Here is a 25,066-nt window from a genome sequence, read left to right as displayed (position 1 = left end):
GAATGTGGCAGTCTGACCACAGGCCCCTGTCATCCTCACCTTCCCAAGCTTCAGTAGACTTACATAGTATGTTTGAGACTATGGGATTTACTAGAAGCTTTGGAGAAGTAAGTTAGGGACTTTCATATGCTGTGTACTAGAGAGGAGACTAAAAGTCTCATGAAGTAAAACTTCCCAATAAAGACAAAAAGTTATAGGACCCCAAATTAGCTTAGTTGTCAAACACATGAGAACCTCCTCAAGAAGGCCAGCATCTGACCGTGAGCAATCCTGATAATCTCCCCAATGTAGTTATGTGGCTTCTCTGTTATCTATACAGAGCTCTGTAACATAATAAAATGATATAAAACCTTACCAAGGAATTGGATGGCATTCTTCCTAAGAAATATCATCACCACTAGCACTCTTGAAAAAATTCTTTTACGGGAGATCTTCTGATGGTAAGTGACAAAAATCCAAGTGAACAAACAAAAATTATACCATATAATCAAATTCTAGAGAAGTAAGCTAGCCTCGGAAAGACTAAAACTAGTACTCTCTGACTTTCATTTCTGTTTCTCTTTAAGCATCTGTGTGTTTTACAGAGTAGAAGTCTCATTAGCTATAACTATAGCCTGCACTGGCTCCTGGCTCCTATCTTCTCAATTCAGTTATCAGAAAAAGACAGCTCTTCCCTCTTAATCCAATATTTTAAAAAACCCTCCTTGACTCAGCTTGGGCATGTGACCACCTCACTGAATCAGGGGAGCAAAATGCTATAACTCACTTATATTGTGTTCATTCCTGAGAGCAAAGAACATGGAAGAGTCCATTCAGAATACATGTTATAGTAGAATGAGTTCTTTGAAAAGGAGGCATGCTATTCCCAAAAGAAATGAGAGCCATTGCCAGACAAAACAATGAGTGTCAACTATACTTCTAACCCTAAAATATAACAGCTGTCTACATATTTGAGAATGCAGGATTTTGGGAAATGGATGGTAGCAAAATAAAAAATAGTTATTTTATTATTTTCATGGTCTTAACAAGTCTTTACTGGGACTCATCTCAGTTACTGATGGCAAATTTTTAAAAATCTCTTATAAGAACATATAAATTAAAGCAAATCAATGCATACAATAAAAAAAATCAGCAGCTGGGGCACCTGGATGGCTCAGTCAGTTAAGCATCTGTCTGGCTCAGATCATAATCTCAGGATCCTGGGATGGAGCCATGTTGGGCTCCTTGCTCGGGAAAGTCTCCTTCTCCCTCTGCCCCTCTCCCTCCCCCTGCTCATGCTCTCCCTCTCTCTCAAATAAATAAATAAAATCTTTTTTTAAAGAATCAGCAGGTCAAAGAAGAAGGTCATTTGGGGGCATATATAGTGAGTTACTATAAAACATAAAGGTGTAAAGGAAATTAGATCACTGAATTCAAAGCTCAGTTGGAAGAATTCTCTCAGAATTTACAAAAAGAAAAAAAAAACAGTAAAATAAAAATCCTAGAAGGAAGAGCATTAGAAAAATAAGACAGACCCAGGACATCAAATAACCAATAACAGTTTCAAAAGCATGGAAGAAAACAGACTGGATCAATACAAAAGAAAAAAGAGGAAGTTTTCTCCAACCAGACCAAATATTAGTCAAGATTTATGAACTCACACTCATAACTAGACATATGGAATGATGGAATGCCTAAACTTCAAAAACAAATAAATCTTAAAACCAAGCAGAAATATTTTATAAAAAGTTTCCTAGGAAGAAAAGTTAATTGGATATATATCACCTATATACAAGCTTTGTTTTTAGTGATAATCCATTCACCAAATATTTATTAAATTCCTATGTGCTGTTTAGCAGTTGGAGATACAATAGTGAACAAATGAGGTAAAGTCTCTGCTATGGAACTTATATTCTATTGGGACTAAATGAAACTCCATGCAAAGTAGAAAAAGCTTACTGAGATAATCTCTGTCAAGGTAGGAAATTTTTGTATTTCATATCTTGTTTCTTCATATTTAAGAGGTGATACTACATTTTATTTTATTTTCTAATATTTGTTTTATCAATTAGGATTAGTTTCAGCTCTAAGCCTGAGTTAACAGAGGTTCATATTTCTTTCATAAAAAGTTCAGAGGTAGGTGGCCTTTGGGCATTCTAGCAGCTCAGCTCCACAAAATCTTTAGAAATCCAGGTTCCTCCATCATAAACATGTATCCTGTACCTACCCCGCCACACCAAACACACACACACACACACACACATACACACACACTCCCCCAATATTGTTTGGGGAATCCAAGGAATAGCATTTTGACAGGTACCCCAGGTGATCTTAATGTGTTTTTTTTACCCACCTGAGAAATCCCAAAGTAGGGGAATGAGGAAAAAAATGATCACGTGAGTCCCCAAAACCAGGTAATGAAAGAAATAAAATTACTTCCAAGAATCAAACAACGAAATCAATAGTTACTAAGAGCAGAAATATATAGTTAACTAAAGAAAGATAAACAAAAAAATTAATTAATTGAAGAATAAAAAAAGAATCATAAAACACCAACATCTGATAAAACCCTAACTTTTAGATATTTTCTTACCTACAAAAACAGTCAACATGAAGGTGAATGATGCAAAGTAAGCCACAGAAACAATGAAAGTATCTAAGAGTCCTAAAGGCTTTCTCAAGATGTGACCCCCACTTTTTTCTGCATGCCTTTTTAGAACTTCAACTATTCTCTTATGAAAAGTTTGGATTTACTTTTCCTGCTACCTTCTAAAACATGTCAGATGATACTCTGTAATTTTAAATTAATTTTATGTCATTAATAGTATCCTCAGATTATGTCTTAGAAATTTAGGTAGTATTAAGCTATAGCAAAGGCTGCAATGAGATAATTTTCAGCTAAGGAGCTAGGCAAAAATGCAAAATGAATTTGGCTTCCACATTGTCATCTCCATGTCATTCTGAAAGGAAATAGGAAGCAAAAGAAAGGACAATATGTTATAAAGCCAGATAAACAATAGTTAACATTATTTTGTAACATCTATCATTCTACTTGCCCTTAACACAAATGCAAAACTGAGATGATTGTTCCCATTTACCAAGTCGTTTTTGAAAATTCCTAACCACTGGTCCTGTTCAGAAAAACAGATGCATCTCCATCTAAATTATCTGAAGTTCAATAGCTAAAATAAACTGTAGACCATTATACTATTCCTCCTTAGAACACTTTCCCTTACCTCGCTTTTTGGCTAAGTCCTATCCTTCTAAATTGCTGTTTAATTTCCAAATTAATTATTCTACAGCTTCAAATCACTCAAGCAACCTCTCAGTATGCTGTACTAAGGCTTTCCTAGTATCGGTTTCAGACTGGTCATAGAGCGTTTTATTTCAATAAAAATAAAAAGTACGAAGCCTGACCTCCGCCAAGGAGACGTGCGACTTGGGGCAAGTCTCTTCAACGTTCAGAACTTAGCTTATGTCATTTGAAAAATGACATTTTTAAAGTGTATAATCATGATTTAAATTTAACCATGATTCTTGTAAAGACATGCCAGATTTTCTTCAGCGGAGCAATTTGACAAGTTTTACATAACCTTTCCCGAGCCCTTCGTCGTGTGTACTCACTGGAAATCTACTTATGCTCCATTTTACCACGGAATTAAAGGGGAGGGAGAATAACCTACGTTTTTGCCCTGGGAAGAACGGAATCGTGGCCCCCAGCTAAGATGCACCAGGATGACCGCACCGCAGCCTACACCCAGGAAGCTTTACAGAAGCAAAGCCAAGGGGTTTGTCAGGTGAAAGCTACGCCCCAGATGTGCTTTGTTTTACATGCCAACCACTGCTGGAGATTCTGTAGGGCCAGGCAGAAAACGCTTGGGGTTTTGTTTTTCTTCTTCTTTTCAATTTTCAAATTCCCTAAAGCCAAAGGCTGGACTCCAAACCATCCAGTCTGTGGCTAAACTGCCTCACCGGTTCTGAGTGTGGAAACACGGCTCCGCCTCGCCTGCGACCGCAAGAGGGAGAAGCAGCTCCAGGACAGCCGAGTGAAGCCCAGAGCCCGTCCCATGGGACCGGCCCCCGCGCTGGCTACACCGTGCCAAGCATCCGCGGCTCGCGCCCCGGCACCGAGCAGCGACTGGGCGGCGCTAGCCAACTGCGGCCGGATCCAGACGGCGCGCACGTGACTTCGAGACGCGGCCAATCAGCGCAGCCCTCTGCGCTATTCAAATCCGCGGCGCGGCCGGCCGTTGTGCATAGCCACGCCGCCGTCGGGGCCACCGAGCTCCCGTATCGTCCTACGCCGCCATGCACTGCGCCGGCCGCTGACAGACCTCCGGGCCCGCCAGGCGGAATGGAGAGTCGGAGTGTTCCTCCCGGGCCTTATCGGGCCACCAAACTGGTAAGACCGCCCGGAATGGCTCGACTTTGGCCAGCCGCAGCGATGGCCGCCACCACCTTTACGCGAGAACGTTTGTAGTTTTTTGTCTTGAGAGGACAGATGGATCCCAGAGCCCCTTGGTTCCCTGAAAAGGAGATTGGGGGGAATTAGGCATCGCGAAACCCTGGCGGGACACGCCTATCCCCCTTCTTTGAGGGTCTGGGCTGTGAGCCGTTAAGTCCAAAGGGTCGCGTCCCCGGGTTTGCGCATCGTACACTGGCCTTTTTTAGGCGACTCCTGTGCCTGCAGTTGTCGGCGTGCTCTGGAAAGTCATAGAATATTCCGATTTTAATCACTCCCCACGTCTGATTCTCTACCCCGATCAGGATTAAAGAAGAGCTGAGAAAGAGTTCTGTTACCCTGTAGTGTCAGAATAGGGAGACAGCCCTAATGTGACAGCTTTGGTTTGCTGGGTCTGTAGAATGTAATGCAGGATCTACCAATTGTAATCGCATTAGGTAACAGCTGCCCATTTCCAAACTAAGCCCAGAACAGTTAAGATACCCAACGGGAACCACTGTTGGTAGTCACTGGGTTTGTACTCGGATACAGTGTCTTTGTGCATTTAAATTCTCAATCCAACAGAGTCCAGTGCCACGGGGTACGTGAAATTAGAAGAGTGGCTTAATTTACGTTAGCCCCAGTTTCCACTCTGGTAAAGTCGGGCTAATAGTGTATACACCCACCTTAAAGGATATCCCAAGAGGATACCGTATATGAAAGTATCTGACTCTGCATAAGTCAGAGCTCAATATGTTTCTTGAATAAATGTATGAAATGGGGAGGTGTGGTGGGAAGAAAAGAATAATTATTGTGTTGTGGGTGTTGGGGCCGCATTGGTTAGATAAATGATAACATAGCTTGTAATGGCATAGTTGGGGGTTACGAATCAGATTTCTTGGACTCTAATACAGGATTTTTCAGTTAAAGAGTGATGTGTGTACTTTACACCACCACCACCACCTTGGTACTCCAGTGGTATAGCTACCACAAACCTGAAAGTTTGGGTTATTTGAAGACAATTTGGAAAATATGAGTATCTTTTTAAAACCTAGGTGCATCACTGTTATTCAATATGCAGTGGACTTAAAGCTTAGTTAATTTACCCTCTTGTTCTATGTTCACTATGGGAATCTTCAAGTAAGACATATATAAGGTACTTCAACATTAAAGGTATCCTCCAGTAAAACTACTGCCTACCATGAATTTTATTTGACCAGCATAGGAGTTACGAATGCAGGTTCTTGAGTCAATCAAACCTGGGTTTGAATGCCTGGATTCATCATTTATCTGGGTGACTTTGGTCCAATTATTAAATCTCTCTGTGTTTCTTATTCCTTATATGAAAATGGAATAACAATAGTACCTACTAATAGAATTCTGAGAATGAAAATGAAGTAATGAATGTAAAGTAGTATCTGACACAAATGCTACCAGCATTTTACTAATATTAGTTGAGATTTAGAAAAAAGGAATAAGTGTTTTCTGTATCAAAGTTCATTGCAGTTCTTCATTATTTGTAGGTTTCCTAAGTAAGCCAATCAGACCATGAAGTGCTTTTAGTCAAAAACTATTACAAAGAAGTATTACCACAATACTGGAATAAAGAGAAATCAATATAATATCTGATATTTTCTGTAGTAAATAAGACAAATGATTTCTTAATGAATGATTCTTAATGAATGTTTATGATATAATCCGTTGTGAATAAAATAATTTTGTCTACTTGGTTTCAACTCAGTAAGATATCTAATTTTGTTGTTTTAATTTTTAAAAATATATATTTTCTTTCTGCAGTGGAATGAAATTACCACATCTTTTCGAGCAGGAATGCCTCTACGAAAACACAGGCAGCACTTTAAAAAATATGGCAATTGTTTTACAGCAGAAGAAGCAGTGGATTGGCTTTATGACCTATTAAGAAATAACAACAATTTTGGTCCTGAAGTTACAAGGCAACAGACTCTCCAACTGCTGAGAAAATTTCTTAAGAATCATGTAATTGAAGATATCAAAGGCAGATGGGGATCAGAAAATATTGATGACAACAGTCAGCTATTCAGGTACTGAACAGACAAGTAGCTACAAAATTGAATTACTTAACAAAAGTTAACTCCATTTCTATAATGCTTTTACTAAAATTTCAGCTTCTTCAGAAGAAAATTTTTTTTATAAAACTTACTGCTCTTAGTACAATTAAAAGTACTTAGAAGTTAAAGTTAATTGCTGCACAATTAAAACTTGTAAAATGTTAAATAGTATATAAAATAAAATAGGTATTGGGACAAAAGAGTGAGACATCACTTCTTCGTATTCTGAAAGCTATAACATTTCAAGAACAGATTATTGTTAACCTTTAGTTTCATAAGTTGAGGAATTATAAGACAAATTCTCACAGGTCCTTGCCCTCAAGTAACATATAATCTTATATAATCAAAGAATATATGTGATAAAATAAATAATAGCAAACTTTAAATAATAGAAGAAACTTACCATAGGTTAAAGAGATATTTATTAAGGATTCACCATGTATCAGAAGCCTTGCTTTATGATTTACATGTTTTCTTACTTAATCCCCAGACTATTTAAGCAGGATAAATATTAGTTCATTTTTACAGATAAGGAAACTGAGATTATGCTTTATTTAATCTTGTTACATATGTATGATATATGTTCTTCCACCTTGAAACACGGTAGATATTTGTCAGATTAGTAAATACATTTGTTCTCCTGTTGTTTGTACTGCAGCTTTCTCTGTGGAGCCTTTCTGACTCCCTCAGGCCACCACAATTGCTCTTTCTCATGCACACAGGGTTCTGTTTCATACATGATTCAACTAAGTCTTTGGATTCTAATACCCATGCTTTGTTTCTCTACAAAATTAGTAGTTTTCAAGTGAAATGTCTTAGAAGTTGATTTTTGCCTCCATATCAAAGATGATTTATGTTGTACAAGTAAATTGCAATAACAAGCATGTGAATAGTTCATTTTGTAGAACATTCTACAAATCCTCCTAACTATAGCTTCCTCTCCTAACTATAGCTTAGTCACCTTTGGGAGCTCCTTTGCTATTATTCATTCTATAGTTGTTACTGGTTTTTAAGATCCTAGATTAATCTTTACTTCACCTCTGCCCCTGGACAATTTCTTACCATGTCTTCACCTACTTTCCTTTTAACTTTAAAATTTCCAACCCAAATATATCTTCTGAGATTTAGACCCATTTTTTGCCCATTAGGCATTTCAGATACAACAAAAAGAAAAATAAGTATCATGTCTTAACCTGAACTTTGTCTTCTAATGTCTATACATAGATGAATGATACTGTTTTCCCTGTAGTTGCTTTGATTCTTTTCCTTTCCTCTCCCCTTTAAATATGATTTAATTAACAAACCATATCTGTTATACTGCTTCAGTAGTTCTCTGTACACTTCTTTCTCCACCCTAACAGTTTTTTTTGTTAGACCATTTTTCTCTCTTACCTGGAACTCTGTGTAATTCTTCAACTAGTCTCTCTGCCTCTAGTCTTTTATAATGGTAATAAGGTTATAAAGTACTTATAAATATACTTTACCAAAAATATGTAAGACCTTACTGGAGAAAATTATAAAGTTGTATAGAAAGTAGTAAGTGGAGAAGGATATCCTGTTGATGAATGAAAAGACTTAGTATAATAAAAGAGTCACTTTTCCCAAAATCGATAAATTCAGTGCATACTCATTCAAAATCCTATATAATTCCTTTATAGAATGTGACAAGCAGATTCTAAAGTTCAAGGCAGTTTTGAAGTGAACAAGGAGGGGAGAATTGCCATATATGATATCTGGTCTTAAATTAAAACAATTAAGTACTGAAAAAGCAAAACCCATACATATAGTTGGTTCTTGAATAGTGCAGGGATCAGAGACACTGACTCCTTGCATAGTGAAAAATCCACATATAACTTTTGACTCCCTTAAAACTTTGCTAATAGCCTACTATTGACCAGAAGCTTTATTATTAACATACGTAATCAATTAACACACATTTTTGTATGTTACATGTATTATAAACTGTATTTTTACAATAAAGTAAGCTAGAGAAAAGAACATGTTATTAAGAAAATCATAAGGAAGGGAACACTTCTGTAATACTGTACTTCATTGATTTAAAAAACCTGTGTATAAGTGTTCGAACCCATGTTCACAGGACAACTGTATATGGGAATAGGATATAAATTATACATGGATTTAATACCTAAATATGAAAATAAAACTCTTATGAAGGAGTATAAAAAATATTTTAGGACTGTGGAATATAAAAGAACTTCTGAGTTCACTATAAACTTATGCATATATTTAATGTGTAAGATACTATAGAATGAAAAAACAAAACCATACATATTGTTAATGAATATTTATTAAAAATATAAACATGAACAAGAAGGAAATAACACTAACTGCAAGTTAATGGCTTCCCTCAGAAAGAAAGAAATAGAATAAGCAAAGAATTTCTTTCATTTAACAAAAAAATAATAATGAAGTCTTTAGTAAAATGTTAACAATTGCATTGGTTGAAGATTACATATATGCATGTTATCTATACTATTTTCTGTACCTTTTGTATCTTTGAAATATTCTTTATTACACTGGAGGGGGGAAACATTATAATCAAAAGCAGTAACAGAAACCAAGATCTGGAAATTAGAACAAGCACAGTCAACAAAAGTCAGAAATATATATAAACTATAGATAGCTTGTCAAAGAAATTTAAAAAATGCAACTATTTTCTTCAACAGAATTGATCCCAATAATACCTCTAAATTATGCCGATATAAAGTTAAATATGTACTGTATACTAAGGAGAGAAGGAAACTATTAAGATATTTTTTAAGGGGCACCTGGGTGGCTCAGTGGGTTAAAGCCTCTGCCTTCGGCTCAGGTCATGATCCCGGGATCCTGGGATCGAGCCCCGCGTCGCGTTCTCTGCCCAGCAGGGAGCCTGCTTCCTCCTCTCTCTCTGCTTGCCTCTCTGTCTACTTGTGATCTCTGTCTGTCAAATAAATAAATAAAAATCTAAAAAAAAAAAAAAAAATAAGATATTTTTTAAAGGTTTAGTGAGAAAATCGATTTATGTAGAATCTTTATTCCTGGTAATATAAATAAATTCAGTTCTTTTGTGATTTTTACTTTAGATAAACAGGCATTAAAAATTTGTTTCTGATCTTATATTACTTAATTGCATATTATTCTTAAACCAGATTTCCTGCAAATTCTCCGCTTAAAAGTCTTCCACGAAAGCATCCAGAATTGAGAAAAAACAGCATAGAAAACCTTTCCAAAGATAAAGATAGCATTTTTAAATTACGAAATTTATCTCGTAGAACGCCTAAAAAACTTGGATTACATTTCTCTCAGGTAAAACATCCCTTTTGCTAATTATTAGTTTAAATATAACTACCATGTACTTAATTAAAAAATCATTAAAAGTATATAAATCTTTAATATTTGAAGCCAATACTGAAGTCTCTTAATCTACATTGAATTCCAAAAATGTGTGTAAATTGTTTTACAGTAGAACAATAGAAGGCATAGGAACAATAATAAATACTGTAGTGAGACATACTTGAAACACTATTTGTATAATTTAAGTCTGTTTTGTTTTAAATTGATCTGAGGGTGGTAGGAGCAGCTACAAAACCAAAAGTTCTATTACCATATGTTAACATTATTTCTTATAGCTTCATTGTGGACTATCTACCAATAAAATATTAGGAATTGTGTCACTTCAATATTTCCTTAATTTGAGCATAACATTAAACCAAAGTAATTTTTTTTCCCCAGGAAAATGTAGAGGAAATGAACCATGAAATAATCAATGGAGATCAAGAAAACTCAGTTTATAATAGAGAAATAAGCCAGGAAGATGTTGAAGAAGTTTGGAGACATATTACTCTGATCTAGTAAGCTAAAACTAAGCTCTAACCAAGTTCTAGAGGTGTTTAGAATGTGAATTTGACGTTTTTATCAAGATATACAAATGCAAAAAAGCTTAGAATTTAACCTATATGTGTTTGTTAATAAATGCTCTTGCTATAGTTCTAGTATAGTAGAAATAGAATGTTTTCAGCATGATTTGTTTTTTCTTTGAATCAAAGTTATACATATAGTTTGGAGTTTTATATTGGAATCATTTCAAGGTTACTAAAATACATTTGAAAGTGGCTACCAAATATAAACCTTGTAAGTTAAGAAAAGAAATACTCTGAATACTTTGCCATTAATACTCTTTCATATTTATATCCTATTCCATTTATTTTATGGAGAAAAAGAAGTTTGTCTTCTTTCTTCTGTTTAGCCTACAAACTATTTTAGGTGTGCCATCCCTAGAAGAACTCATAAATCCAAAGCAAGTAGTTCCTCAATATGTAATGTACAACATGACCAATACAAGTAAACATGGAATAGTTATACTACAAGACAAATCAGGTTGGTATCAATAAAAGAAGTTAGAATCTTGTTAGCATAGGTTGCAGCTATAGTGGGGGTGCATTGAGACTAAAAATATAGAAAGTAGAATACTTTGAGAGAGCATCAAGGGGAGATTATTGTTTTATCATACGTGCTTTAGTAGTCATTTTAAGTGAATATTATTCATACTATTATTTTAGCCCATAAGTGGTACTTATGCATGTTTTTTTTAAGTGGTAGGGCTAGACATCTGAAAGGTATGCAAATATAATAAAATTATTGATTAACTACATTTTAGTGAGGGCCTACAATGTACGAGGCATTATGTTAAGATTTAGTGATGAACAAGAGAGAAATGGTCCATGACTTCTTGGAGCTTATATAAGTAGTTACATATAAATTTACACAGGTCGAGATATATACGCAAAACTGAGGTAACACACAATAGCATAAGCCCAAACTCTTCAAAGCTGATATTTTAAAAATTACTAGCTTTGTATTATATATATAGATAAAATATATTGATTTTAGATCTAAGATGAAAAAATTAGGGATATAATTCAAGCCAGATGCATTGCAAAACTTAACACTTCAAGAAATCTGTCAATAAATCTCAAAGTGTTAACTCATTTTTTTATAATCAACTGCTGCCTGCAGTGTTAAGTGGCATGCATTACTTGAGTTTCTTTCTGTTGGCAAGAACTTTAAGGTTTAAATTGTAGGAACAAAAAGCAAAAACTTAAGAATCATGTTGCTTATGCATATGGCTTTGGTCCAGTCCCATCTTTCATTACCTAAAATCACATACTTAACAGTATATTATCTTATTCAGACTTTTCTTTATAACCATAAACTTTTCAAGTCAAGTGTATGTATGGTTTTTGTATTGGTGTCAAAAACTACAAGATTTTATGCAGCATATTTCAGTTAGTGACAAATGAAAGATCTTAAGTAAGCCTCACTGTGAAAGCACCCTAATATTCAAATATAGCTCATTTCAATCATAGATCTCACTCAAGGCAGTAATATTCAAATAGTATAGCTATAATTAGAATGGAAATGAAGATAAAGAAAACATGGTAGCAGTGGACAAGGATGAACATTTTTTTATTTATGAATCCCCACCAAAATAATGTATCCTCAATTTGGGGATAACTAATTGTTTTATGTATCATGGAAAGCATCAAACTCAAGATCTCTGTAAGTTTTAAATTTGTATTTAAAATATTATTTTGGCTTTATGTCTTGTTAAACACATAATAATTTTTAATCTTGGTAATATAGATGTATGTACATACATGCATATATGTGTGTGGGTATAATATATGTATATAGTAAGTGTAAAATATTAATATACTATCATAAAAATTGTGTGATTTACTTAATAGTGTAAATATATTTTTGTATAGATGACCTTCCTCATTGGGTCTTATCTGCCATGAAGTGCCTAGCAAACTGTAAGTTAATCATGCAAAATATGTATGTATATTTGTGTTTTATATTTGTAGTATTTAACAAGAACTAAAGAGATTTTTAAAATAATTCATAGAAGTCCTGATAAATTTAGAGTATGCCAATTTCTCTTGATGCTTAAATGACAATCTAGTAGAAATTATTACATATACTTGCATGTGGAATAGTCCTTAACTTTTTCTATGAAGATGGTGGTTTTATAATTCAATCTTCTCATGTATGGCTCAGTTTTCATAAATCATAAAATCATAGGTAAGTGGGTCTTACAGAATTTTTAGGTATAACATACATTAGTTGTCTTAGTGAGGCCTCTAGAATCATATACAACCTGTAAGTAATATAGCTCTTACAAGCAGGAAAGGTTCAATCAGAAATAGTCTCATAAAATCTACTTTAGTCCCCTTGCCATTAGTACAAGGCTTCAACACTGGGGTGCTTCATGACAGGCTTGTCATCAGATATATACATATTATATATATAATGTATCCATCAGATATATTAATGGGACTTTTATATTTATGGGAAAAAATGATCTGTCACTAAGCAGCAAACCACTTTTTTAAGCATGTTTTTTTCCATAATGATCAGTGATAACTGATTTTTATAATTTGAGACCATATTTCAAGTAGAAGACCTAACTGCTTTCAAAATCAGTTTTAAAATATGCAGAAATATGTGCTTCTAAGTCATCAAATTAAGTTAAATTATATTTTGATAGTTTTTTTACAAAAGGATTTTTCTCATTCTTATGAAATGAGTATTTTATTAATAAAGTTCAAGATAGGTATATATTCCCTTGTTGTCCACTGGGTGTCAATATGACAAAATAACAGAATAAATAGCAATAAAATAAATAATGTAAGTGATAGAAATATTTTCTTTATCAAATTGAAATAAAGATCTTAATCATAAACTTGATTTTTTAGTTTCTCTTTCTACCTTCCCTCATCTAACTGCCCTTCTGCCTCATAACTTGGCTTATGGTTAGCAACCCAGATACTTACACTTTCAGGATTTCTCTGAGATCTCATGTTGAGGGATATTTTTTTCTTCTCTTTCTTACCAGTCTATGTTATACCTAAGTGGTACCAAAGATATAATTTACTAGATTCCAAATTAATAATATATCTAGCCAGAGGTAGTATTTAGACTTGTAGTCATTATTTAATCCGTATAGTAATCCTATGACATACAAGAATCAGTGATTAACATACTATCCCATTTTTTTTCCAGAAGAGAAAATAAGGCTTTTGAAAGTCTACTGATAATATAAAGAGCTATGCATGCAAACTAGGATCCTCGAACTATAAATTCTGTATTTATTTTAATTCTAGTAAAAGTATTTTGTCTTAGAAAATGTTGTAATGATTATCAAAATTTATATTTTATATATTGAGACTATTTCTTATTCTCCTGAAGGAGATGTTTATTTTGCTCTATGTAAATCCATATTAGCCTTTAAGCTATTAAATATGTGTGATTTTTTTCTTTAATCCTTTTTTAGTGCATGTGCTCACATTTGTATGACAATACAAAAGTTTAGAGACAGAGAAGTAAGAGAGATTATTTGGGTTTGGGAAGAAAAAGATTATAACTTGAAAGAACAGCATCGGTGGCTCAGTCAGTTAAGCATCTACCTTCTGCCCTGGGCTCAGGTCATAATCCTGGATCGAGCCCCACATTGAGCTCCCTGCTCCTCAGGGAGCCTGCTTCTCCCTCTGCCTGCCACTCCCCCTGCTTGTGCTATCAAATAATAAAATCTTTAAAAAAAAAAAAAAAAAAGAATAGATAGAAGAGTGACTCTCAAACCCCATTGTGGATTATAGTAACTAGTGAAACTAGCCAAAGATTCTGATTTGGTTGATTCATTAGGTGGTTTCATTTAGTTGATTCAGCATACCTCAGAAGATTCATAGAGTGAAGATTCCCAGATCAGCATTTGGAAACTACTAAATTAGCCAGAAGCAAACATTTTTAAGTCAGTAATTCTTAGCTTTGCCTCCATAAATTCTGGTCTGTACAGAGAAACTTATATTTTTAATAGGCATATTGGATGATTCTGATTATATAATCCATAGAGCCTACTTTAGTTGTTAGACCTCAGGGTGCCAGGTCTAGCTCTTACTTACACTGCTCTAAGTTCTAATTCTAGCTTTGCCACCAGTGGCTTTTTCATTTTAGGCAAATTACTCTGAGCTTCACTTTTTTCATCTGTAACATGAGATCAGATTTTATTTCTGAGTAAAACACTAATGAACAGGAATGATTCTTTTAAGAACGTTAAGCTAATGAAATGGCAATGTAAAGATATTGTTTAAATTCATTAAGGGCATGCTTTGTGTTAGGCAAAATTTGTTCATGAAAATGTAAATTTACGGGTGCCTGGGTGGCTCAGTGGGTTAAGCCGCTGCCTTCGGCTCAGGTCATGATCTCAGGGTCCTGGGATCGAGTCCCGCATCGGGCTCTCTGCTCAGCAGGGAGCCTGCTTCCCTCTCTCTCTGGCTGCCTCTCTGTCTACTTGTGATTTCTCTCTGTCAAATTAATAAAAATCTTTAAAAAAAAAAATGTAAATTTACAAAAGAGAATTTAGAAGGATTATTTGTATTACCTAAATATTCTTTGTTTTATAAAATGAATTGCAATAAAATCTCATTAAATAACCTTAATATTTTAAAATATATTTTGGGACACCTGGGTAGCTCAGTGGGTTAAGCCTCTGTCTTCGGCTCAGGTCATGGTCATGGGGTCCTGGGATCAAGCCCCACATCAGGCTCTCTGCTCAGCGGGAAGCCTGCTTCTCCTCTCCCTCTGCCAGCCTCTCTGCCTACTTGTGATATCTCTCTCTCTGTCAAATCAGTAAATAAAATCTTTAAAAATAAAATAAAATGTATTTCAAATTTTGCCCTCTAGGCAATTTTCAAGTATATAAATATTAAAACAAAATGCTAATAGTTGCTTGTAGTGATTTCTAATGAAAACAATAAGAATGAGATGTGCACAACTCTTCAGATTTTTGAATTGTGACAGAAGTTGTTAAACTTAGCTCCTTCATGAAATACAGGTTTTATACATTTTAAAATTTAAAATTTTTATTTGAAATAAAATAAATTTTACGAATTTTTTTTTGCCTCCTGTGTCTTAGGGCCAAGAAGTAATGATATGAATAATCCAACTTATGTTGGATTTGAACGAGATGTATTCAGAACAATAGCAGATTATTTTCTAGAGCTCCCTGAACCTCTGATTACGTTTGAATATTATGAATTATTTGTAAGCATTTTGGGTATGTATGGATTTTTACTTATTATTTAAATGTATTTCATTAACATTTTCAAGTCTTCCATAATTTAAAAGATGTAGGTAAAAAAAAAAAAAGTGCAGGTAAATATAAAGGTGGCAAGCTATGAATTATTTTAAAATTTGGGAATACTCTGGTTCCTATTATGTTGTTTTCCAATAATTTAAATATGTCATTCCAACACCAGTTCTCCACATCAGTTTGGTGCCCTACAACTCATTTCTGACACTGACTACCCAAAATTAGACTAGACCCCACAAGTTAGGCACAAAATCCTTCAATCCTGATATTAACCATAGTAAACACCAATTAAGTGCTCACCTCCGCAAGACTGCCTTCCATTCAGTTGTCTATAAATGAGATCCTCGGGCTTACTGACACTTCTGCCCAACTATCAGTTTGGGGGTTCCCATAACCTTTCTTGGATTTAATGATTGATTTTAACTCAGAACTCTGAAAACTGCTTTATTTAATCAGTACCAGTTTTTTAAAGGATACAAGTCAAGAACAGCCATATGAAAGTGTAAGTACATAGGGCAAGATATGGAAGTAAGGGCTGTGCAGATCTTTCATGCCCTCTCCAAGAATGCCATCCTCCCAACCAGGTTCATATGCTCAACCACCCATAAAGTCCCCTAATCTTGTTACCTCAGAGTTTTAATTGAGGTTTAATTACATAGGCATGACTGATTAAATCATGATTGATTAAATCATTGGTCATTGGTGATTGACCAATGATTTGTCAATCTGTCAAATTGTCAATTTGTCAATCAGTCTTCAACTCACATCCCCCTCTCCTCAAGGAGGTCTGAGGTCTGAGGTAGGCTGAAAATTCCAACCTTCTCTAGTCCAGTCCTAAGTCACCTCATTAGCATAAACTCAGATGTACTCAAACAGGTGCATTATGAGTAACAGACTCCTGTCACTCTGAAAATTCCAAGCCTCTTAGAAGCACTACACCAGGTAGTAGAGACAAAGACCAAATATTTAAGTCTTTATTATACTATAGTTGTCTTATAATTAAGAGCTTTCTAATATTTATAGACTGAAACCAGTTTTTTTTTATGTATTTGACTCCATTATAATTTAGACTGTAGAAATAAACTTTAAAGTTATTTATGTCACAAGTTGGAAAACCTCTAGTCTTGCACTTTGTAACTGAATGTTGCATGTGTCCTATTTAAGTGGCTTCTGAATTAAGCAACTGCTATTTGTACTATACTAACAATATATACTATAGTGATGCTTTTGTTTTTAACTTTACTATTGTTTTTGTTTTATTTTTGCCCACTGTCACACAGTTGCATTTTAATTTTTGTTTCATTTCCTGGTAGTTGTTTGTGGCTACGTCACAGTTTCAGATAGACCCAGTGGGATACATAAAATCCAAGATGATCCACAGCCTTCAAAAATCCTTCGCTTAAACAATTTGAATTCCTTCAAATCAACTGAGTGTCTTCTTCTCAGTCTGCTTCATAAAGACAAAAACAAAGAAGAATCAGATACTACTAAGAGACTGCAGATAAGTGATCAAGGATTTCAAGAAAAATGTGCTAAGAAAATGCAGCTAGTTAATTTTAAAAATAGAAGAGCCAGTGCTAATGACATAATGGGAGGAAGTTGTCATAATTTAATAGGCTTAAGTAATATGCATGTTCTATCCTCTAACATCAAACCAAGGTGCTATTCTTTAGAAGGAATTATAGACCTACCAGGGAGTGCAAGTAAAGAGGTCTTCAATGCCTTCCATCAATCTGTTCTGAATATAGAAGGACAAAATAATAAGCAGTTTTTAGAATCTAAGAGCAAACAGGAATCCCTAATGAATCTTCATTCAGAGGAGAGTAATCAAAAGCCACTCTGTGTTGGTTTTAAGAGAACCTCTACTTTGACTGTTCAAGACCAAGAGGAGTTATGTAATGGGAAATGCAAGTCAAAACAGCTTTGTAGATCTCAGAGTTTACTTTTAAGAACTAGTAGAAGAAGGAATAGTTACATCAATATGCCAGTGGCTGAAATTATCATGAAACCAAATCTCGGACAAGGCAGCACAAGTGTACAAACAGCTATGGAAAGTGAACTCGGGGAGTCTAGTACAACAATCAATAAAAGACTCTGCAAAAGTACGATAGAACTTTCAGGAAATTCTTTACCTCCAGCTTCTTCTGTGTTGACTGGCACACAAAGTAAGGCTGATGCTTTCAATGCATGTAATATTAACTTTTATTGTTTACTAACTGTGTTTTGTTTACCTGTCTTTTCTTCTCTGAAACTGCTTTATATTTTTCCTCCAAAAGGAAATGTTTTTATTGCAAAAGACTTTGTCATGGCATAACCAAGATTTATTCTACTTACCTAAAGCACTTATTTTCTTTTACCTCATTTTAACTTATTCTGAGTCACTTTATTTGTAGTTGGTAAAGGATGTTAATACTCAAATAGGTTATGAAGAAAGTAATGAGCTTTTGAGCAATGTGGAAATTTCTAGGGATAGTTAAAAGAATTTATTACTAAAATATTGTTATAGTATTTATATAACTGTATTCTTCATGTAATTGTGTATGCTCATGATGTGAAAGCAATTTAGTGTCATTGATGATTTTTTGGGGGGTGGGTTGTAATTTTGCCTTCTAGGTTTCCTGCAACCTCATTTAGAGAGGGTTGCCATCGATGCACTACAGTTATGTTGTTTGTTACTTCCCCCACCAAATCGTAGAAAGCTTCAACTTTTAATGCGCATGATTTCCCGAATGAGTCAAAATGTTGATATGCCCCAACTTCATGATGCAATGGGTACAAGATCACTGGTAAGTTGATTTCTTAAGGAAAGAATAAGCCATGGTTCATAAACTAAAAAAAGAGAAGCAAATCACCCAAAAGTTCTACTTGAGTGATATTGTGGTCTCAAAATCCTAGATTTTTAGGATAGAAAGGCTCTTAAAAGTATCTTTCTTAGTAGCAGAATGTTGTTGCATTAATCTTTTGTGTCCAGTATGCTAAACTTTCATATCGTGATCTTTATCTTGTCTAAGCACTTTGCCTCTTCACTCCTAACACATCATATTGATAGACTTGGATTATCAGACCATATTCCATTGCCTTGTACAAATTCTGTTTGGTGAGGAAGAAAGAGAAGATATAAGCATGGTTAAAAGCATAAGGGCACTATAACTTTGTAAATGAGAGAATTAATAGAAATCTTGTGGTAATGGGAAAGTTGTATTTGACAAAATATGTGAATTAGGATAGCATTTCACTGTGGGCAAGAAATTGGGACAAACTATTACAAAGCAGTCTCAGACTCCATAAGAGGATGAGGGTGGAAGCACTTTATCCAGATACTGATTGAAAATGAACTCTTAAAATAGTATCTAATCTCTCTCACTCACTCTCTTTTCAAGAGCTACCACTTCCTCAGTGCAGCTTCCAATGATTTTTTTATAGCAAGGAATCTGGAGCTGAGCTCTATTCTTCCACTCATTAAGGACAGTTCTTTAGCAATGATAGACCCAATCTAAAAAGGAAGAATTATTCTTGAGTAATTGTGATACCATTAAAAGGCATAGGGAAGTTTATAGAGGAATATATTTTCAGAGACATGAGTAGAAAGAAAATAATTTCAGTTTTATACTTTTTTAGTTTGAGTTTATAGGACATCCAAGTGAAATTTATCCAGACTATTAGAAATGTGAGCTTGGTGAAGAAAGATTAGGTCAGAAGGCAGATTATTTGGAGAGAAGTAGTAGTTGGAGCTTTGAGAATAAATGAGCTCTACAAAGCTAGGAAGGATGAATAAAAAGCTGAGGACCCAGTTGTGGAAGGAGAGGAAAACATGTCTGACATGTAGGAATAAAACCAAAAATATTTCAGTTCAGTAAATGTGTTCCTCATCTATTATATGCTAAATACTTAGAATTCTGATGACTATTTTAGAATGAAATATGGGTTTGAGTGTCTTATACTTAGTGGATAATATGGATATGAATGAGAGTAAATAACTTTTGAAACACAAAATTTATCCCAGGATTTGAAGACTCCTTATGATGGAATTGAAAAATGTATGTATTGTCTTTAAAAACTGACAGAAAAAAGATTAAAAGCTATTTTCCAGAATTTCAAAAGCTAAATGGTACCAACCTCATTATCACTAATCTTTACATGGTATGTATTCTCCTAGTTTGTGTTTTATGGGGTTAATAAGTCATTGTTCTTTGACATTCTTTAAGTGACATATCCATATTTTACTAATGGAACCAATGGTATTTACCAATAAAATTGTGACAAAATTAAAGAAAAAGCTAAGCCCTTTATAATCCTTTGGAATTATATTAAAGAAATACTTAAAAAATACTTTAAAAAGAATATTCTTACCTTTCTAATGTAATTAATTGTTCTCATTTTTAAGCTGAAGTCTGCTTATCACTTTATCTCAGTACTTTAGCATGATACCCAGAAATTCCTGATACTCTTATTTATATGAAAGCTTAGGTTTTTACATTCACTTCTTTTAATATGTTTCTAGATGATACATACTTTTTCTCGGTGTGTGCTATGCTGTGCTGAAGAAGTGGATCTTGATGAGCTTCTTGCTGCAAGATTAGTTTCTTTCTTAATGGATCATCACCAGGAAATTCTTCAAGTACCCTCTTACTTACAGACTGCAGTGGATAAACATCTTGACTACTTAAAAAAGGGCTTTGTATGTATTGTAAATCTTAAAATTCTCTGCATTAGTCAGTTCCAAGTGGCAAACTCATCTCAAACTAGCCTAATTAAAAAGGAAGTCTTTATTAACTCACATAAATAACCTCTAAAAGTCAGGAATATAACAGAATCTGGGGACTCAAATAGCAATAAAACTGTTTCCATCTCTTCATCTCTTATTTCCATTTTGGTCCTATATTTAACAAATGGCTCCTTCACATGATAGGGGGCATATGGCTGATTAAAGCTCTTAAGTCACAGACTTGCATTTTTAACCCAAAAGGAAAAAGAACTACCACTTTACCTACCAATTTGAAAAGTTCTTCACAAGGCAACTACTACATGCCTCTGGACAGTCAAGGCTAAAACACAACCTTTAGGTGGTTCAGGGTAAGTGCATTGGAGACAGGGCCATACTCTGGCTCTAGATGATTAGAGGAGAATCTGCTCTTCAAAAAGTGAGGGCAGGGACACCTGGGTGGCTCAGTTAAGCATCTGCCTCTTAATTTTGACTCAGGTCATGATCTAGGGTCGTGAGATCGAACCCCCACATCAGCCTCCACCGTCAGTGCAAAGTCTGCTAGTCCCATTCCCTCTGCTTCTCGCACTCTCTCTTTCTCAAATAAATAAATAAATGTTTAAAAAGTTGGGCGGGGTGAGGGGATGAGGATACTGGACCTGGAATGGGAAGCAACTATTAAAAGGAGAGAAGGAATGCTGAGTAACCAAAAACCAGATGTCTGTTATATTCAATTTTTGGCTGCCGAGCACCTATATTTCTTTCATACTATGTTTCTTCCCATATATAAGCCCTGGCTTATAATTATCCTTCACAATTTCCTTCTGTTATCAGCAGATGATATGGTATCTGTTCATGTTCCTACACCTCAAAAACAGTAGATGAATATTATTACTATGTCAGAAGAGTAATGTTTTAAAATGAATTAAAGCTTTTTTTTTTGTTTTGTAGTTAATAAAATTCATGGTTAATGGCAATAATAATAATGGATGACTTTAATACTTATTCTGTGCTGAGCACTTTATATACATTAACTTTTGTAATTCCCATTTTACAGATAAGGAAACAGAGCAAGTGAAGTAGAATAACTTGCTCAATGCTACAAAGCTAGTAGATTGTGGGTCTGGGATTTATATTCCGAGATTTATCACTACTCTACTGCATAATACAGTTTTCTTTAAGTATTAAATGTTTGATAGCAAATTAGTAGATACTAAGTCTCATCTAAAGAACCCTTAGCAAATAGGAACATGAACAGAATAGACTTGGACTATACCATTTTGTCCACGACAGATTAAAAATCCTGGAGATGGACTGATTGTTCCTTTGCCAACGTACTCATATTGTAAGCAGATTAGTGTTCAGGAGTTTGATGAACAAAAAGTGTCTACCTCACAAGCTGCAATTACAGAACTTTTAGAGAATATTATTAAAAACAAGAATTTGCCTCTAAAAGAGAAAAGGAAAAAACTAAAACAGGTAAGAGAATGAACAAGTCCTCAATCATAATATTTTTCATTATGCTGTTGCTGATTGTTATTTAATAAAATTAAGAATCTAATTTCTCATTCTAATATTTTAGATTTTAGACACTATATATTTAGGCTATTTATATACCCTATTTGCCTGGCTTTACTCTTTATCCTGAAATTTAAATAATAAAAATAATAATAATAATAACAGATACTCTTCCTTATAGTTTAGATTAGCCTGGGAAAATAATTAAAATATTTTTATTATAATATATAACTTTTACTGACTCATTATTACCATTTAGAATTTTAAATCTCCATCAAAATCCAGTAACAACATGATTCTGACAAGTTTAATTCCAGGTCTGAGATACTCAAATATGAAATATACTAAATCACTATGACCTTCACAGGTGTTACAAATGGAAAGAAAGAAGATCTGGAATTTAGGAGGAGAATACATTAGAAGAGAATCCTAGAATATTAATGCTAACTTGGATCTAAGAAATCTTACATTATACCTTTCATATATGAGAAAGCAAAGGGAAAGGCAAGGATAAATTGAAAGGATACTCACTTCTGAAATACATGTTTGAGAAAGGCACTGAATTCTTATGTTGAACACTGGCTTCAGCTAGGATAATAAATGTAAAATACCCTCTAATTTCTCACCTCGTTTTTAAGTTTCAGAAGGAATATCCCTTGATATATCAGAAAAGATTTCCATCCACGGAGAGTGAAGCAGTCCTTTTTGGCGACAAACCTACAATCAAACAACCAATGTTAATTTTAAAAAAAACAAAGTTTCGTAGTCTAAGATACTAACTGAATTAAAAATTACAATGTAATATCTGTAGAACTTTGGTAAATGAGGCCATATCTAAGAATCTAGGTTCTAAAATAGAAGTCTATTTATTAATGGATTTTTCTAAGAAAAATATGTAAAGAGGTACCAAAGTAATTTTTTATCAGTGTAAGACTGCTAAGAAGCTAATAGGTATCAACTATGAACAAATAACAAAGGTGGTACCAGATACTTTAACAAGAAATCTTTTTTTAATACAGCACCTGTAAAAGCTATTATGTATGCTAAAACTTTACTTACTTGAATTTTGAAAGCTGATATGTCAAGATTAAGCTGTAATTCTGTTTTTTAAAAAAATTATCTGTACATGTACTTATGAATATTAGCTAAAGTACTAGTTGTATTCTTTTTTCTAAGTAAAAGAATGTACTAGTTGTATTCTAGTACTAGTTGTATTCTTTTTTCTAAGTAAAAGAATGTGAAGAGTATTGGAAAACTCAGTGAATTCTCTATGCAAAATGTTGCACTCTTGTGTATTCTTTTTCTACTTTTAATCTATTTATATATATGTTTTTAAAATATGTACATGTAAGTAAGTCTTCACTTTGCTTTAAACCCTTATCAAAACTGCTTCAATCATTCAATTTTTCAATAAATATCTTGATATTTGAATATCTTGCATTCTTACATTCATGTATCTACTAGAAGATAATGGTGTAAAAGAAGTATAAGGCAATCGTATTCATTCAAAAAATTTATTTAGCAACTATTATGTGCCTTTTATTATTCCAAATAGGGAGAGAAAATGATGAATAAAATAGAAAATTTTTTCTTTATGTATTTTCTAACTAAGGGAGATATACCTTCCAGGTACTTAAATAACAGTATATACCCTGAAATCAAGTCATGGAATATCCTTCAGCTGAAGACTGGCCTCTTTAGTTATGTAACAGTTCTCTAAGCTAGTGTTTTCAAACTCTTACATATTAGAATTACCTAGAAAGTTTTAAAACAATAATGCTCAGGCTCTACCTTTTATCAGTAGCCATCAGTATTTTTCAAACTCTCCAGGAGATTCCAGTATTCAGCCAACTTTAAGAATCAGTCCCTAAACACTTTTTATAAGCATTTAAGCAAATGCCAAGCTTGGCTTTATTATTTCATTGGATGAAAATGCAAATTATAAACGCTTCTCATCTTAATACAAGGTTATTCATATTTCTGCTTTATTAAACACAAACTTGAAGCAGTTTTTCTTCCATATTTTACTCTAAGCTTATTTAATACCCATCCTTATGTGTAAAGATATATAATATCTGAGACATAATAGACACTATTCAATAACTTGATTTCTCAATGTAATGTGCTATAAAATGACAATGTTTCATTTGAAATTACTACTTTTTATTAAAAACCTGGACAGATGGGGCGCCTGGGTGGCTCAGTGGGTTAGAGCCTCTGCTTTCAGCTCAGGTCATGATCTCAGGGTCCTGAGATCGAGCCCCACATCGGGCTCTATGCTCAGCAGGGAGCCTGCTTCCTCCTCTCTGTCTCTGCTTGCTTCTCTGCATACTTGTGATCTCTGTCAAATAAATAAATAAAATCTAAAAAAAAAAAAAAAAAAAAAAAACCTGTACAGAAAATGATAACTCCTGTCTTTTACCCTTAGCTATAAAACTATAGGACCAAATTAGATCTTTTTTCCAAGGTGTCTATATGTTAAAATTTTCCTCTTTAAAGATGTATAATGGAGCACCTGAATGTCTCAGTCAGTTAAGCATCCAACTCTTGATTTCTGCTCAGGTTGTGATCTCAGAGCTGTGAGATCTAGCCTCACTTCAGGCTCTGCACTGGATGTGAGGCCTGCTTGCGATTCTCTTTTCCTCTCCCTCTGACCCTGCCCTCACTTGCACTGTCCCCCCTCTCTCTTTCTCAAATAAGTTTTTTTTTTAAAAAGAATGTAATTATGTGAATTCTGTTGCATATTGAGATAAAAATTATTGTGGATTTTCTAACGATTTTGGTTTTTTATCCATTGATATTAAATTATAAATATTATAAAGTCAGTAACTTTTCATCTACAGTAGTGTGCATGCGATTGAGATTACAAAATTGGTGTAACAGGGCGCCTGGGTGGCTCAGCGGTTTAAAGCCTCTGCCTTCGGCTCGGGACATGATCCCAGGACCCTGGGATCGAGCCTCACATCAGGCTCTCTGCTCGGCAGGGAGCCTGCCTCCTCCTCTGTCTCTCTCTCTGCCTGCCTCTCTGCCTACTTGTGATCTGTCAAATAAATAAAATTCTTTAAAAAAAAAAATTGGTGTAACAATTTAATAACCTGAATTGTGAAGTCAGGTTTGAATTTTACTGTGCTATTTACTATGTAACCTCAGACAAATTAACTGTTCTAAGTTCTACTTTTCCT

General features: G+C 34.2%; 1 protein-coding gene and 1 long non-coding RNA gene across 8 annotated transcripts in view; one reads left to right on the top strand and one right to left on the bottom strand.

Moving 5' to 3' along the window:
* LOC309843363 overlaps window positions 1–4,152 on the bottom strand; it is a 107,316-nt gene extending 103,164 nt beyond the window's left edge. For all 3 annotated transcript variants that reach the window (XR_014300094.1, XR_014300095.1, XR_014300096.1), the window contains exon 1: window positions 3,955–4,152. This is a non-coding gene — a long non-coding RNA (uncharacterized lncRNA). The remainder of the gene's footprint in view (window positions 1–3,954) is intronic.
* Window positions 4,153–4,168: 16 nt separating this feature from the next.
* Window positions 4,169–23,315, top strand: DEPDC1 (DEP domain containing 1). Of its 5 annotated transcripts, none has more exons than XM_082688808.1 (13): window positions 4,169–4,384; window positions 6,221–6,486; window positions 9,663–9,819; window positions 10,246–10,364; window positions 10,760–10,890; window positions 12,282–12,329; window positions 15,488–15,628; window positions 16,978–17,829; window positions 18,278–18,450; window positions 20,166–20,342; window positions 21,660–21,845; window positions 22,523–23,043; window positions 23,094–23,315. In XM_082688808.1, the coding sequence occupies exons 1-12, from the start codon at window positions 4,337–4,339 to the stop codon at window positions 22,661–22,663; spliced, it is 2,439 nt and encodes an 812-aa protein (XP_082544934.1). In that variant the 5' UTR covers window positions 4,169–4,336; the 3' UTR covers window positions 22,664–23,043; window positions 23,094–23,315. The 5 variants fall into 5 exon arrangements, with proteins under 5 accessions (XP_082544934.1, XP_082544932.1, XP_082544933.1 ...); XM_082688809.1 differs by having other exon boundaries at window positions 4,232–4,384; window positions 6,309–6,486; XM_082688806.1 differs by having other exon boundaries at window positions 4,217–4,384; window positions 22,523–23,144.
* Window positions 23,316–25,066: the final 1,751 nt, after the last annotated feature.

Source organism: Mustela nivalis (assembly GCF_964662115.1).
Source record: "Mustela nivalis genome assembly, chromosome: 10".
Taxonomy (NCBI): domain Eukaryota; kingdom Metazoa; phylum Chordata; class Mammalia; order Carnivora; family Mustelidae; genus Mustela; species Mustela nivalis.
The sequence above is the reverse complement of the archived record's forward strand: the minus strand, read 5'-3'. Positions and strand labels throughout refer to the sequence as shown.

Excerpts from the sequence above, each read along its gene's own strand:
- DEPDC1 (XM_082688808.1), top strand. The coding sequence starts at position 4,337 with ATGGAGAGTCGGAGTGTTCCTCCCGGGCCTTATCGGGCCACCAAACTG. Across the intron at positions 6,487-9,662 it reads GACAACAGTCAGCTATTCAG|ATTTCCTGCAAATTCTCCGC; the intron begins GTACTGAACAGA and ends TTCTTAAACCAG. Across the intron at positions 12,330-15,487 it reads CATGAAGTGCCTAGCAAACT|GGCCAAGAAGTAATGATATG; the intron begins GTAAGTTAATCA and ends CCTGTGTCTTAG.